Here is a 16,523-nt window from a genome sequence, read left to right as displayed (position 1 = left end):
AGTTTAGCTCAGTTCAGTGTGGTTTAATAATCACTACTGAGAGTCCAAACACTGAAGAGCAAATCCTTCGATGCGCAGCTTTACAGATCCCGAACCATGCAAGCCAGTGGAGACAGCGGCGAAGAAAAAACTTCACCAATTGGCGAAAGTGAAGAATTAAAAAAAGCCTAGAGAGAAACCAGACTAAGATGACCATTTCTCCTCTGGCTAAACGTCTTGTGCAGAGCTGCAGTTTAGGCGCTGGAGAAGCTGGACATCAGCGAGACTCGTCTGTCTCTGGAGCGTCACAGGAATCAGTCTCATACTCTCCACTCCTCAATGACCACCACAGCAGCTGCTCAGGATACGGCCTGGTCCAGGATTATGGAAACCTTGGGATCATCTCGTTGTTGGTCGTGGATTAAATCTGTGCCGCTGCATAGTCACTATGGGCCTCGGGATGAGTATCCCCAGGTGGAAATAGAGAATAAAGAGAATAATTAGCGTAGCTGCTGTTCATAGTGTATATAAACCAGATGCAGAAACCTGTGTGGGGCACATTCATGTATCATACCGCTAAGTGATGCACTGAGTGTGCTTTACTAAAAAGATAGGTCTTTAATCTAGTGTTTAACTGCGAGTTTGTCTGAGCCTCGGACATTATCAGGAAGGCTATTCCAGAGTTTAGGAGCCATAAATGCGGAGGCTCAACCTCCTTTACTTGACCTTGCTATTCTAGGTACTACCAGAAGCCCTGAGTTTTAAGATCTTAAAGAGCGAGCTGGATTGTAGCGAGACAGAATGTTGGTTAGATAAACAGGAGCTAGATTATTTAGAGCTTTATAAGTAAGAAGCAATATTTTCAATTTATTTCGAAAACGTAACAGGCAGCCAGTGTAAGGAAGATAAAATTGGGGTGATGATTGGATATGATCATATTTGGGCGAGGCAGTGGCGCAGTAGGTAGTGCTGTCGCCTCACAGCAAGAAGGTCGCTATGCCGCTGGTTCGAACCTCGGCTCAGTTGGCGTTTCTGTGTGGAGTTTGCATGTTCTCCCTGCCTTCGTGTGGGTTTCCTCTGGGTGCTCCGGTTTCCCCCACAGTCCAAAGACATGCGGTACAGGTGAATTGGGTAGGCTAAATTGTCCGTAGTGTATGAGTGTGTGTGTGTGTGGATGTTTACCAGAGATGGGTTGCGGCTGGAAGGGCATCCGCTGCGGAAAAACTTGCTGGATAAGTTGTTGGTTCATTCTGCTGTGGCGACCCCAGATTAATAAAGGGACTAAGCTGACACGAAAATGAATGAATGAATGAATGAAAGAATGATCATATTTTCTAGACCTGGTAAGAACTCTGGCAGCTGCATTTTGTTCTAGCTGAAGTTTGTTAATAGAAGATGCTGGGCAGCCAGCAAACTGTGGATTTCAGTAATCCAGCCTAGAAATCATAAAAGCATGGACTAGCTTTCTGCATCTGGTATAGATAGCATACCTTGTAACTTAGCAATATTTCTCAGATGAAAGAAGGCAGTTTTTGTGACATGGGAGATATGATTTCCAAAAGTTACATTTCTGTCTAATAAAACACCCAGATCTTTTATAGTAGAGCTAATGCATTATACAATGCCGTTCCTTTCAAAAAGCACCAATTGGTCTGATTGGTTGGTTGACTGCATTGTGGTTGGCTGGATACTTTTAATGTGTTTCAGAAATGTTACTGTTTTAGCATAACAAGTATAAACTCAAGAATTAGTAATTTTGTGCATTGTTTTGTATTGTTTTAATCCTAATTATCAAGCAAATCTACCAGAATCAGCTCAGTTAATCTTACATTTTCTTCACTTTTATCATTAGGTTGAGGAGCAGATACTTTTTTTTTTTATTGTATTTTACCTGCTTTTTTTATTAGCCAAACCCCAAAAAATCTTGTTTTATTACATTGTAAAACTCCCGATAAACACTGGCAAATCATTACGCAGTGAATGTCAAGCAGATTGTGATGTTTTAACTTTGGGCTGACTGAATAATTGAAAAGATGTTGTAAAACTATTGTTGATGGCCTATAAAACACATTTCATGAGCCAGCAGAGAGCTTTTTACTCCTGCTTTGTGCTACGATTGAAATTTCGCATCAAATTACTGACTGTAAATAAATGCATTCCAGCGTCTGCTGCATTTCTGTGCTCTTGGTCAAGTGGCAGATTTATTCACATTTGCTGTCAGTTGATTATAATGGAGGGCAACACGGTGGCTTAGTAGCACTGTCGCCTCACAAGAAGAAGGTCACTAGTTTGAGCCCAAGCTGGGTCAGTTGGCATTTCTGTGTGAAGTTTGCATGTTCTCCCTGTGTTGTTGGCATGGTTTTTCTTTGAGCGTTTGGGTTTCCCCCACTGTCCTGACACATGTGCTATAGATTATTTTAATGTGGTCATGTCATTGGTATCACTGCTGAAAAATCCAGCTTAAACCAGCCTGGTTTTAGGTGGTCAACTAGGCTGGTTGGCTGGTTTTAGGTGGTCGACCAGGCTGGTTTTAGAGGGGTTTTGGCCACTTCCAGGCTGGTTTCCAGCCATTTCCAGCCTGGTCTTAGCTGGCCAGGCTGGGAGAGGACCAGCTAAAACCAGCTTGACCAGCCTAGCCAAGCTGGGAATCCAGCCAAAACCAGCTATATCCAGCTTAAATCAGGCTGGTCAAGCTGGTTTTAGCTGGTTTTAGCTGGATTTGGCTGGTCATTTTCCAGCCTGACCAGCCAAGACCAGGCTGGAAATAGCTGGAAACCAGCCTGGAAATTGCCAAAACCCCTCTAAAACCAGCCTGGTCGACCAGCTAAAACCAGCCAACCAACCTAGCCTCCTGCTTGTTATCAAACTATTTCATAACTGTAACAGGAAGTAATTCAATCATAACTTAATGTTAAAACAGCTATCATAACATTTATTTATCAATATGTGGCTCTTGATAATAAAAATGTAAAATAGGAAATATGTTGGGACCATCGTTTTTGTTAACATCCCTCAAAATGGTCTATATGTTAATTGAATAAACTTAATAAGCCATAGTGTATGTGTGTGAATGAGAGAGTGTATGGATGTTTTCCAGTACTGGGTTGCAGCTGGAAGGGCATCTGCTGTGTAAAACACATGCTGGATAAGTTGATGGTTCATTCCGCTGTGGCGACCCCTGATTAATTAAAGGACTAAACTGAAAAGAAAATATGGAAGACAGCTATAAACTGCATATACTCCCCATGTTAGCGTGGGTTACCTCAGGGGCGTTGCGAGGGGGGGGCTTTGGGGGCTTAAGCCCCTGATGTATTGTCAAAAGCCCCTGATCTCTTGGAATATGTTGCACTTAAATAAAAATATGTTGTATAACATTTATTTTGTTATGTAAGTACTAAAAATTACCACATACATCACGAACATTCCACTTAACGCAGCGTTTGTGTCAGGTAATTAAACCGTCAGCTGTTCAGCAGTACCTGTTTCTACCGGCAGGTGGGAGTGGCTCTGTTGTCACATGGTGTTAAAAAAATCCCGCCACTGCACATCATTCATTTATTATTTTGAGGAGCTGAAGCTAATGAGGTAATAATACAACTCTTTCGTGAAACTGAATAGTTTTAACTACTGATGAAGCTTATTTCCACAGTATAAAATGTGTGTAGTTTTGGTGACATAAAATAACTATAATCAGTAAAATGTGCATCATATCAATGTAAATACAAGTAAAAAAAAAAACGTAAATTGTACTAGCTTTCTAGATATGATATATTTATATGATATAGCAAGTCACATCTGTTTCTGTAATAGTTAAATCACAGTGAGTTTATGCATCTAGCTTATTATTATATAACTATATTCTACTGTAACATGCTATGTCAGTTTGAATCAAATTATAAATCGACTTTCTTATGAAAATACCTAAAATGGTTGGAAGAACACACAGTTGAAGTCTGAATTATTAGCCCCCGTTTATTTTTTCCCCCAAATTCTGTTTAACAGAGAGAATATTGTTTCAGCACATTTCTAATCATAATAGTTTTAATAACTTAACTCTAATAACTGATTTATTTTATCTTTGCCATGATGACAGTAAATAATATTTGACTAGACGTTGTTTAAGACACCTCTATACAGCTTAAAGTGACATTTAAAGGCTTTAAAGGCAGGTTAGGGTAATAAGGCAAGTTATTGTATAACGATGGTTTGTTCTGTAGACTATTGGAAAAATATATAAAATCTTAAAGGGGCTAATAATTTTGACCCTAAAATGTTTTTTTTTAAATGTAAAAAGGGGCTAAGCCCGTTATCCCTTTCGACCCTAGCAACGCCCCTGGGTTACCTCTGGGTGCTCCGGTTTCCCCCACAGTCCAAACACATGCGCTGCAGGGGAATTGATTAACTAAATTGGCTGTAGTGTACGAGTGTGTGTGTGAATGTGAGAGTATATGTGTGTTTACCAATACTGGGTTGCAGCTGGAAGGGCATCCGCTGCATAAAACATATGCTGGATTAGTTGGTGGTTCATCCTGCTGTGGCAACCGCTGATGAATAAGCCAAATGAAAATGAGTGAATGAGTTTGACTGAAGCGAGTTGGGATAACTACACAAGTTTATTTGATTCAACTAAAACAATTAAAACAGAAAACCTTTTTTTACAGTGTGCATTATACTTGAGAATAGCAATGCATTGTGGGTAAACACAAGCTTTGGTAGTGTACTAAAAAATCTTGCTGCCTTAAATGTTTTGCTTTGTAGCTCTACCAAAGCTTGTTTACCCACAATGCATTGCTACTTGGGATGGATGCAGACAAATTGACTGATGTGTGTTTAACATCTGTGTGTCGCTGTTGTGGTGTTTGTGTACATCATGACGACCCTTGTGTTTATTTCAGTGTTTTCGCAGTACCCGCTGTGGCCCTCTCAAGGTCCCCTGCGTTGCCCACCATGTCTCGATTTTTCCATTCCTGGAATCCTCCACGCTGCTTTTTTCCCATGCAGGCACAACTCGAAAGTCCCCGAGTCTGTTGCTTCTGGCTTCATGCATAAATATAAGCACTCCTAAATCTTCAAGTGACATGTTCAACATCATAACAGCAGTTTTTCAAAACACTGTCATTGTAAATGCGCAACAGATGACAACATCTCAGACTCTACTTGTCGCAGTGCATTCTGGGATTGTTTTCTCTGTGCATCTTATAAGGAAGCAGAGTGTTACTGTGTTATGAATAGTCTCAATAAGGGAACGGGAATATGAGGTCATTGGATTTGGGAGCTATGAAATATGTCTTGTTTTGTTTTTCCCACAATAAATATTGTGTTTCTGTATTTAATTTAAATACTTGCATTTTAAAAACAAAAAAGTGTCATATATTATTTAAATCATGAAACATCCTATTAAAAGTTTAGTTTTTCTCTAATTTTTGTACATTTTTCCCCCCTGAAATTGGTGAATTTTTTTTTCTTTTGTTCTGATTACAAGTTAAAACGTTCCTAAATTTGATTTTAATACTGTAAACTTAAGCATAACTTTAATATTAGAATCAAAAGTATTAAAATCAAACTTAAACTTATTTAAAATTAAATTTATTAATCGAAAATCCTCCAAAAAATGTCATGAAACGTATGCAATTTTAGCAATTTATTTAAAAAATTTCTCTGATTGCATTTTTAATTGCCTTATTTTAATAATTCTTTCCCTGCCAGCGTTTCTGAAGGTTTTCACCTAAATTTGACAGCCCTCCCAATACATTTGGCTAGGAATATATGAAGAGTTCAGATGCCAAATTGAATTTTCTTCTAAAATTAGCATTTTTTCTCAGCCTCCAATATTTTTGTAAAGAAATTTCACTTTAAAGGCAATGCAAAGAACCAAACCAGACAATTTTTTTTGTCATAAAAGTAGATTTACTGAACATACACACGGGAGTTTGCAAAAAAAACAAAAAGCTCCTTTTAGAAGAAAATTTCAGATGGCACTAAAGAGGTTGTTGCATCTGAACTCAAGCCTCTGCTTTTAAAGTATTATGGAATATGTTTTTATCTACACTCACCGGCCACTTTATTAGGTACACCGTACTAGACCTCCTTGGAAATATTCCTCAGAGATTTTACTCCATATTGACTTGATAGCATCACGCAGTTACTGCAGATTTGTCGCCTGCACATCCATGCCAATCTCCCATTCCACCACATCCCAAAGGTGCTCTATTGGATTGAGCTCTGGTGACTGTGGAGGCCATTTGAGTACAGTGAACTCATTGTCAAGTTCAAGAAACCAGTCTGAGATGATTCACGCTTTATGACATGGTGCGTTATCCTGCTGGAAGTAGCCATCAGAAGATAGGTACAGTGTGTTCATAAAGGAATGGACATGGTCAGCAACAATACTCAGGTAGGCTGTGGTGTTGACACTTTGCTCAAATAATACTAATGAGCCCAGAGTGTGCCAAGAAAATCTCCCCCACACCATTACACCACCACCAGCAGCCTGAACCGTTGATACAAGGCAGGATGGATCCATGCTTTCATGCTGTTGATGTCAAATTCTGACCCGACCATCTGAATGTGTCAGCAGAAATGGAGACTCATCAGAGCAGCAACGTTTCTCCAATCTTCTATTGTCCAGTTTTGGTGAGCCTGTGTGAATTGTAGCCTCAGTTTCCTGTTCTTAGCTGACAGGAGCGGCACCCGGTGTGGTCTTCTGCTGCTGTAGCCCATCCGCCTCAAGGTTGGACGTGTTGTGTGTTCAGAGATGCTCTTCTGCAGAGCTCGGTTGTAGCGAGTGCTTATTTGAGTTGCTGTTGCCTTTTCTATCAGCTGAAACCAGTCTGGCCATTCTCCTCTGGCATCAACAAGGCATTTGAGCCCACAGAACTGCCGCTCACTGAGTATTTCCTCTTTTTCAGACCATTCTCTGTAAACCCTAGAGATGGTTGTGCGTGAAAACCCCAGTAGATCAGCAGTTTCTGAAGTACTCCGACCAGCCCGTCTGGCACCAACAACCATGCCACATTCAAAGTTACTTAAAGCTCGTCTGTCATTTCTCTTCATATTGTGATCAGTGTCAGGCTTTGAATGAGACTCTTACCTCGTCTGTCATATCATCATCTGGGCTTTTTCTGAACGCTCCGTCTCTGCTCATGTTGTCTAATATGACTCTCTATAGAGCTTTGGTTTATTACACGCGCAAGGTTTGTGCTGGGCAGCGTTTCCTTCAGACCGTAAATAAGCTGCTTTATTTAGTTTGTAGCATTTCCAATGTGGTTGCAATTTGTGTGCAACAACAAATATACTGTGGGACTTTCCCAAAGTTGTTTCACGAATGAATCCTTCTTTTAATTCTCAAATCAGCCATGAATTTATTTCAAGATTTATAGAACAATTACCATGTTTGTAAACATTCAGGATGCGCGCGCAGGGAGGTGGCAGAAAGCAACCGGGAGCCCTAGCATTTACAGTGAGGGGATGACATCAGATGCGGTGCAGAGTTTGTTGTTGTCTTAGAAATAAGATATATTACTTGCATATTATATATATTATTTACATAATGCTCACAGCATATTATAACAGCTCGTCACCCAGTGACAAGCACAGTGATTCGGCAAAATTAACCTTAAAGTGAGCGGCGTTCATCTGACAGCTCCATTTGCGATAGCTCCCTCCCAATGAATATTGGATTAGACGAAATGACTAAGCATCCAGCCCGAAATATACAATCTCAATGAAGCTCCGAGTGATTTTACAAGAGAGAAATTAAAGGTTTACAAGTCTTTGGATGCCAACAATGTTGTTCTTTGAGGTCATGTGCAATAAATATTGCTCCATGATGACCAGATTCAAGAGCTAAACACCGAGATACCGCCTAGCCAAAGACAAGGAAACAAGACGGAGCTAACGTTATACAAGCTCTGGGTAATTAATCACCAACACGCAAAACAACTGCATTCTGACAGTGAACTTCACCTGTACGGCAGGGTATGTGAACCTACACATAGATGTAAAGTTGGTTTTATATTCGCACATTCAGACTTTCTCCCTAATAATATAATTTCATAAAAATATTATTTGCAAACTCTAAATAGCGAAATCATATTAGCAGCAGCCAATGACTATCAAAGTACAACATTGTTCACAGTCAAATAAACAGTGCTAATGTTGTTTTCAAGTCACACTTGCAGGTTATTTCAGACCGAATATTCAAAGTGCCGTGGTAAACAATATAGGGTGTTTGTCACAAGTTGTCACTGAATGAATGTGTGAATATAAAACTAAGTGAACCTTAATAAACTTTCACGTTTCATTCTGAGCATTCAGTGTCAGCAGTTTAATTAACCATATGTAACTGTTTTTGCTGAAATCATTTCAGCAATCAAAAACGAGCGATGTGTATGATTCAGCATAGTGTGAACTGACCTGATATGACATGAGCACTGCAGAGTCCAGCATTTCTAATTAGCTCCTCGCTTCATTCAGCTCCCATTGAGCCAAAGACGTCTGCAGTCGGTATTAAAGCAGTGTGTGGTGTATGGTAAAAGTTAAGTTTTCCATTTTTGGACTCGAATTTGGCATCCTACCGCAAAACACAACATCTTTCCCATTGTAGCCTGTCTGTTTTCTGCAACCGGGGACCCGTGTGACGTCATGTGTGACGTAGGTTGGTAATTGGTCTATTGGTCTGAATCAATTATTTGAAGTAGACAGTTGACTCACATGCAGATTTAAGCTGGGAATAAATGACGAAATTAGTCATTAATATTAATAATTAAATACCAAAATTAATCGTATCAAAATTTGATTTATAAAAATCATTATTTAAAACATTGTGAAAATTATTAAAGTCAGTTTCTGTGCCTGACAATAGGTCTCATTCGGTGGTTTGCTGCCAAGTGTGTTGTGGCTGGGATGAGAATCAGCACCTCCAAGTCCGAGGTAATGGTGCTCCACCCGAAATAGGTGGTTTGTCATCTCCAGGTTAAAGGAAAGTCCTTACCCCAGGTGGAGGAGTTTGAGTATTAATCCCTTAATGGAGTTTTGTTCATGAGTGAGGGAAGGACGGAGTGTGAGATTGACAGGATTGGTGCAGCGGCAGCAGCAGTCAATGTATCGGCCTGTTGTGGTAATGAAAGAGCTGAGCCGAAAGGTAAAGCTCTCAATCTACTGGTCAATCTACATTCCTACTCTCACCTATGGTCATGAGCTTTGGGTCTGACTGAAAGGACCAGATCTCAGATACAAGCAACCGAAATGAGTTTCCTTCGCAGGGTGGCTGGCCACACACTTATAGATAGGGTGAGGAGCTCTGTCACCCTGGAGGAGCTCGGAGTAAAGCCGCTGCTCCTCCACATCAAGAGAAGTCAGCTGAGGTGGCTCGGGCATCTGTTTCAAATGCCTCCTGGACACCTACCTAGGGATCAAGTATCTGGGGAGAGGGAAGTCTGGGGTTCTCTCCTGAGACTGCTGCCCCCATGACCCGGCCCCTGATAAGCAGAAGAAAATGAATGAAAATTATAAATGTATAAAATGAAAAATAACTATAATTAAATCAGTTAAAAAAGCAACAAGTGCCATATTTAGTAAAATGTTTCTTCTTTATTTAAACGACTAAATGAATAAATGTTATAATTCATAATTATTATTTTTTTTTTAAATAATACCATGTTTAAAAACTAAATCTAATTAAAAAAAAAACTAAATGATCAGCTGGGTCAGTTGGCATTTCTCTGTGGAGTTTGCATGTTCTCCAGTGTTGGTGTGCGTTTCCTCCGTGTGCTCCGGTTTTCCCCACAGTCCAAACACATGCGCTATAGGTGAAATGAATAAACTAATTTGGCCGTGGTGTATTGAATGAGTGTGTATGGGTGTTTCCCAGTGTTGGGTTGTGGCTGGAAGGGCTTCAACTCCATAAAACATATGCTGGAATAGTTGGCAGTTCATTCTGCTGTGACCACTGATTATTAAAGGGACTAAGCTGAAAAGAAAATGAATGAATGAAAGGATGAATAATAATGAAATAAGTGATAATTAATTAAGGGATTAAGAGATAGTTCACCCCAAAAATGAAGATTTACACTGTATTTACTCCCCCTCAAGTGGTAGAAAGCTGAAAACCTGCAGCCACCAACCTCTATAGTAGGAAGAACAAACACACTGGAAGTCAGTGGGTACAGGATTCCAACATTTTCAAAATATACTCTGTGTTTTTTGTGGGGTGAACTATCCCTTTAAATGACACTATTTACAAAATTAAGTAAAAAAAATGAAATGTAAATGATTCAGGGATGTTTTAGAACAAATATTAATACATAACTAAAATATTAATGATAATTCATTCATTTTCTTTTCTTTATTTTAAATAATCTTGGGTCGCCACAGCGGAATGAACCGCCAACTTATCCAGCATATGTTGTACACAGCTGATGCAATTCCTCTATAGCGCATGTCTTTGGACTGTGGGCAAACCGAAGCACGCTGAGGAAACCCACACGAACACAGGGAGAACATGCAAACTCCACACAGAAATGCCAACGGACCCAGCCGACCCAGCTCGAACCAGCGACCTTCTTGCTGTGAGGCGACAGCACTACCTACTGCTCCACTGCATCGCCCTATTAATGATAATATCTTGGAAAAACATTTTAATAAATGGAGGATTATTCATTTATTTATTTTCTTTTCGGCTTAGCCCCTTTATTAATCAGGATTCGCCACAGCGTAATGAACCATCAACTATTCCAGCATACGCTTTATGCAGCGGATGCCCTTTCAGCCACAACCCAGTACTGGGAGACACCCATACAATCTCACATTCACTCGCATTCATACACTACGGCCAATTTAGCTTATTCAATTCCCCTGTAGCGCATGTGTTTGGACTGTGGGATAAACCGGAGAACCCGGAGGAATCCCATGCCTACATGGGGAGAACATGCAAACTCCACACAGAAATGCAAACTGACCCAGCCGGGACTCAAACTAGCGACCTTTGTGCTGCGAGGCCACAGCAATAACCACTGAGCTACTGTGTCCCCTATAATTAATATTAATAGCTAGAAAAAAGTTACTAAATGGATGACATTTACAAATATAAATATGTAATATTCAATGTAAATGACAGATTTAATAGTAAATACAATAATATTTATTAATATACCAACAAACATGATGAGAAGTGAAGGGTCAGACTGAGTGCAGTATATCAGACTGAAGGAGAGCAGGGCTGGACTCCTCATCTGGATTTCATAGAGCAGTGTGAGGTCTGCACACATCAACATCTGGCAGTAATAACACACACACACACACACACACACACACACACACACACACACACACACACTTGTACAGCTATCTTTATGGGGACTTTTTCCTCATGGACCCCAAAACAAATGTGTCCACATGGTCAACATTTACTGCTATCAGTATACTTGAGGACATTTGGTCCCCACAATGTAAGGAATACAATGTACACACACAAACTCACCAGACTTGAATGTTGTTTGGTATATTGAAAATCAATCTCTAGTGATAAATCTGTGTTTTACAGCTCTATTTCTAGTTGTTAACACACTCTTGGATCCCTCCATCACGCAAATCTCCTCGTTTACAGAAATGAGTGCGCTCATATGAGACTAATGCAGTGTTGTGTGTGTGTGTGTGTGTGTGTGTGTGTGTGTGTGTGTGTGTGTGTGTGTCTCTGCAGCCTCATGAGTTTGACGAGTGCCGCTTGGACATCAGTGTCAATGACAGCGTGTGGTATCTCCGCGCTCAAGACCCTGAGCATCGCAACCAGTGGATCGATTCAATCGAGCTGCACAGGGTGAGTTTCTTCATCTTTACCCAACATGCACTTCCCTCCCTGATAGACTATTGACTCTAGAGTCTGCTTTCTGGCTGAGAGAGGAAGGAAAAAAATGACCTGTGCGTGTTTGGCTTTTATTTGAGCATTCTAAGTGTGTTCATTTAAACACAAGACTACACTACACCCCTGTTACTGTAATGGTAAACTCTAGAGGACTGGGTTATTTTCCATCCTCACTGAATCACAGAAGTGAATCAGAACTAACTGAGATGATGAGGTCTAGAGATAGGAGTGAGAGTGTGTGTGTGTATGTGTGTGTGGGTGTGTGATATTATGAATGTGATTCAGTTTGTTTACAGTGTCTGAGGCACTGAAATGACTTACACTCAGACACGCATACATAAACTCACACTGATGCACACTGGTATGCATTAGTCAGATGCATGTATTGTATGCACACACACGCACACACACACACACAGGTGTATATACACACAGGCATGCATATACACACATACATGTGTGCACAAACACACCTGCACATTTACACAAGCTTATATATATGCACACATATATACATGAATACAAACGAATGTACACACAAACACATACGTATACACAATTCACAGAAAAACGCATACACATACATGAATGCAGACATGCACATATATACACACATGCACATCCATGCACACACACATAACCAATTCACACACATGCACAAACATGCATGCACACACACACACGCAAGCATATGCACACATTTGTGCATATATATACACATGCATGCACCATCACGCAATCATGCACATTCACTCACACACACACACACACACACACGCACACACATGCATATATACATGAATGTGCGTGCACACACACACATATAGCAATGCATGCACTCACATAAACTTACACACATGCCTATACATATATACATGCATGAACACGCATACACTTACATATGCATATTCACACATCATTTTTGCGCACACACACACAGACACACACACACACGTGTATATACATGCACATATTCATGAATGTGCACACATGCATGAACACTTAAACACACATGCCTGTACACACATGAGCACACACACACACACACAAACATTAAAGACAGACGGACAAACTAATGCGCACATACACACACATTGCACACAAATGCACACACACACACACACAAACACACCGAACAATCGAACACACCCACTAATTCACACACACCAAATACACAAATGCAGCCGAACACACACACATTGAACACACATACACGCACACACACATATACAATCATGCATGTTAACATACACACACACACACACATGTGCACTGTAATGCGCACACACACACACACACTGCACACACATTAAACACACAAATGCGCACACGCAAACATACTGAGCAATCAAATGCACACACTTATTCTCACACACACACCAATTCTCACACAAACCCAACACACAAATGCACACGCACAGATATACACAAACATTCATGTTAAACACTCACACAAATGCATACCCACACACACACACACACACACATTAAAGACACGAATGCACACACTAATGTGCACACACACACACACACACACACTGAACACACAAACACACAACAGACCATAAAAACACAATCACACACGCTGCAAACACAAATGTATGCGCACACACAAAAATACACAGACTCACTGAACAATCAAACACACACACACTAATTCTCACACACACCAAACACACAAATGCACACGCGCACATACATTGAACGCACATGCACGCATACACATACAAACATGCATGTTAACACACAAGCACACACACACACATTGCACACAAAATGTACACATACTTGCATACACACACACATTGAACACATAAATGCACACACACAACACATACTGAACAATCGAATGCACACACTTAATCCTACACACACCGAACACACAAATGCACACGCACAGACATACACAAACATTCATGTTAAACACACACTGTCACATGCATGCGTTTACGCACATGCAAGCACACACTCTCTCTCACACACACATACAGTTCACAAATTCTTGCTCATGCTTATAATTAAATACACAAAAAAATGCATGTACGCACACGCATACATATTCTCACATATACACATACACAAACACAGAGAGATTTGAAGTCAGTTAACGTCACAAACACAACACTAAGGTAACTGTGTATGATGGCCAGACGTGAGATATAACACACTCTGCAGTTGAGCGCTAACATGCGTGAGTGAACACAGCAGTAGTAATGCAGTGTAAGGAGGGAAAGGATGTGGGCAGGTAGAGACAGAGCAGTGGGTGGAGGTGCAGACAGACACCACGCCGGTGGAAATCACACTTAACAGGGAGAAAACAATCAAAGGCAGAGGAGAGAAACCCACAAAAGGACAGGACTGGGTGGGGTGTGTGTCTTAAAATAGTCATTTAATTTGAATATATTATATAATAATAATAATAATACAGGGCTCGAAATTGCGACCATTTTGGTCCGAAATTTAAGCTATGCGACCTCATAATATATATTGGAAGCATTCGTGCGACTGCATATGATGGTTGTAGTGCGACCTGTTTTGTTTTTTTCTAAAAACGTGGTAAAATCGCTCTTCCCTGCCGCTATGTTGGTTCATATTAGCTGTCAATCACTCAAGACTTTCCGCTGTCAGATGACAGGAAGGGAGCTTTTGTGACCGCGGGGAATGCAAACGGCTGAAGAGTGAAAAGTACACTGTATCTCGATGCGTTGCATGCACTGCATGTTCAGCCAACACAATCTCACGGCAATTCGTAACTTTTTCTTACGTTTCCTCGTGAGATCAGGCTGCAACAGCGCAAATGTCCGCTAAAACACCATCGCCAAAGAAGCTTCCCTTTACTAAGTTAACAAAGAACAGTATTGCGCCGGTGGTCATCGGGAGAATCCTGCTCTGCCCCCTCATATATTGGTCCGGCTGACTCGCATGCTTTTCCGCAAACACAGAAAAATGTAATTCAGTGCGTAACAAGGCTGAGCATTAAAACGACACGAACCGAAACCAAAACATTTAAAAGTGAGACTTTTCTTTCTTTCTTTTGTCCGTTCTTTCTTGAGGTGTATATTATTCTTCTATTTAATTACTGATGACTGCTTTGCAGCTTTCAGTATTGAATTGAATGATTTATTATATTATTTCGTTTGTTTTGTAGCAGAACTATTATTTACTGAATTGACATGCATATAAAAACAATAGTACAAAATAAATATTTCTTACTGCAATGCTTCATTTGTGTTTGATGCAAACTATACAATTATTTTTCATAAAGTAACAGTAGGACTTTATATAGCAGATAACTTACATTAAAGCACATTCAAGGCAGCATGATGATGAGGAATATAATTCATTATTAGTGTTGTCATCATCATCAACATTAATATTTTATAATTATTCAACATTCATTTTGGAATTATCGCACAAATATTAAGTCATCACAGCATTAGTTAGATAGTTGTTTCTGGGTTTTGTTAGTCCCAATTGATGTTGTTTTCAAATACAATGAATCCCTTAATATACAACTTGTCAAATATATCATTCATTTTTGATGTGTGCTCCTAAATTTTTTCTGGTGCTCCTAAATATTTCAGATTGGGAGCACCGGTGCTACCAAGTCAGAAAGTTAATTTCGAGCCCTGATAATAATAATATAAAATACTACATTGTAAACTAAGCGGTGCGAGCCCAATGTAGCGAGTGTTTACAAGTGTGGAGTCCCGTGAAGGAGCTCTGGATGGAAAGTTTTGTTCTGTGTTTACCTCATAGTTAAAGTTGTTGCACGTCCGCCGGTTCCTGTCTCAAAATGAGCGAGTTTGAGTCACTTGTACATTGAGGAAGTGTTCAGGAAAAACAAAGCAGCGAGGAAAAACTCGACACAGTGACACATTTACACCTCACTGCCAACTAGCGTTTCAGAAGTGTTAATGCAGAACAACAGAGACAGTGTGCAGAAGTATAAATGCACAGCTACGCGCGTTGCATGCGCCGTGGGTTGCGCCGGTCACTTGACGCAGAAGTATAAACCAGGCTTAAAATGTAAATACGGCAATTTTAGAAATAGCATTACCATGTTTATACAATTACAAATTACAGTGGAAATGGATGATACGGTTTGAAATGTGTTTATATGCATTTAAACAATAACAAATGTGAGTTTTAGCAAAGAGCATAGAATTACCAAGAGGCGACACTCTAGTCCACTAGATGGCGTGGCAGCCATTTTGGAATGAAAACTCCAATAGAACAACAGCATATTAAAAGTCTGTAAAATAAACTATTAAAAGTGCTGATGATTGTCATAGTAAGTGTTTTATTGTCGTCTTACAGGTTTTATCCTAGCTTTAATGCACTTTTTAAATAAATAAATTAAAAACAAAGCAGCTGCTTGCCATCGCGACAGCAGTAAGATCCAATGGACAGCTGATCGCTTTCACTCCAAAATGGGGGAATCCGGCGCTGTTGCTGGGCGCTGCTGTTGCAATGGAGCGTTCTATTGAGTGTCGCCTCTTGGTCTTTCTAAGCTCTTTGGTTTTAGGTAAAAATGTATTTTAAATTTTCAAATCTGAATAATTCAAATTACAATTAATTTAGTTAATAAGTGCCACATTTGGACAAGTAAATCAAGACAAGATAAGTGTGAATGACTGAATGTTCACCTTGAATTTAAAATGATGAATACATAAATAAATCA

The 16,523-nt window shown here is 40.0% G+C and overlaps 1 protein-coding gene and 1 long non-coding RNA gene across 7 annotated transcripts in view; one reads left to right on the top strand and one right to left on the bottom strand.

The window, feature by feature from the left end:
• The window catches only part of LOC147838686 (uncharacterized), a 1,589,207-nt gene that overhangs the window by 572,678 nt on the left and 1,000,006 nt on the right, over nucleotides 1–16,523 (bottom strand). The window lies entirely within an intron of this gene.
• Nucleotides 1–16,523, top strand: part of cert1b (ceramide transporter 1b) — a 355,936-nt gene that overhangs the window by 33,712 nt on the left and 305,701 nt on the right. For all 6 annotated transcript variants that reach the window (XR_015519789.1, XR_015519788.1, XR_015519790.1 and 3 more), the window contains exon 3: nucleotides 11,678–11,794. Coding sequence is in view for 3 of the 6 variants with exons in the window: in XM_087300502.1 (XP_087156628.1) it covers nucleotides 11,678–11,794 (117 nt within the window). In the remaining 3 variants the exon portion in view is untranslated. The remainder of the gene's footprint in view (nucleotides 1–11,677; nucleotides 11,795–16,523) is intronic.

Source organism: Danio rerio, chromosome 21 (genome assembly GCF_052040795.2).
Source record: "Danio rerio strain M-AB ecotype USA chromosome 21, GRCz13ab, whole genome shotgun sequence".
NCBI classification, from domain to species: domain Eukaryota; kingdom Metazoa; phylum Chordata; class Actinopteri; order Cypriniformes; family Danionidae; genus Danio; species Danio rerio.
This window is presented reverse-complemented; position numbering and strand designations above follow the sequence as displayed.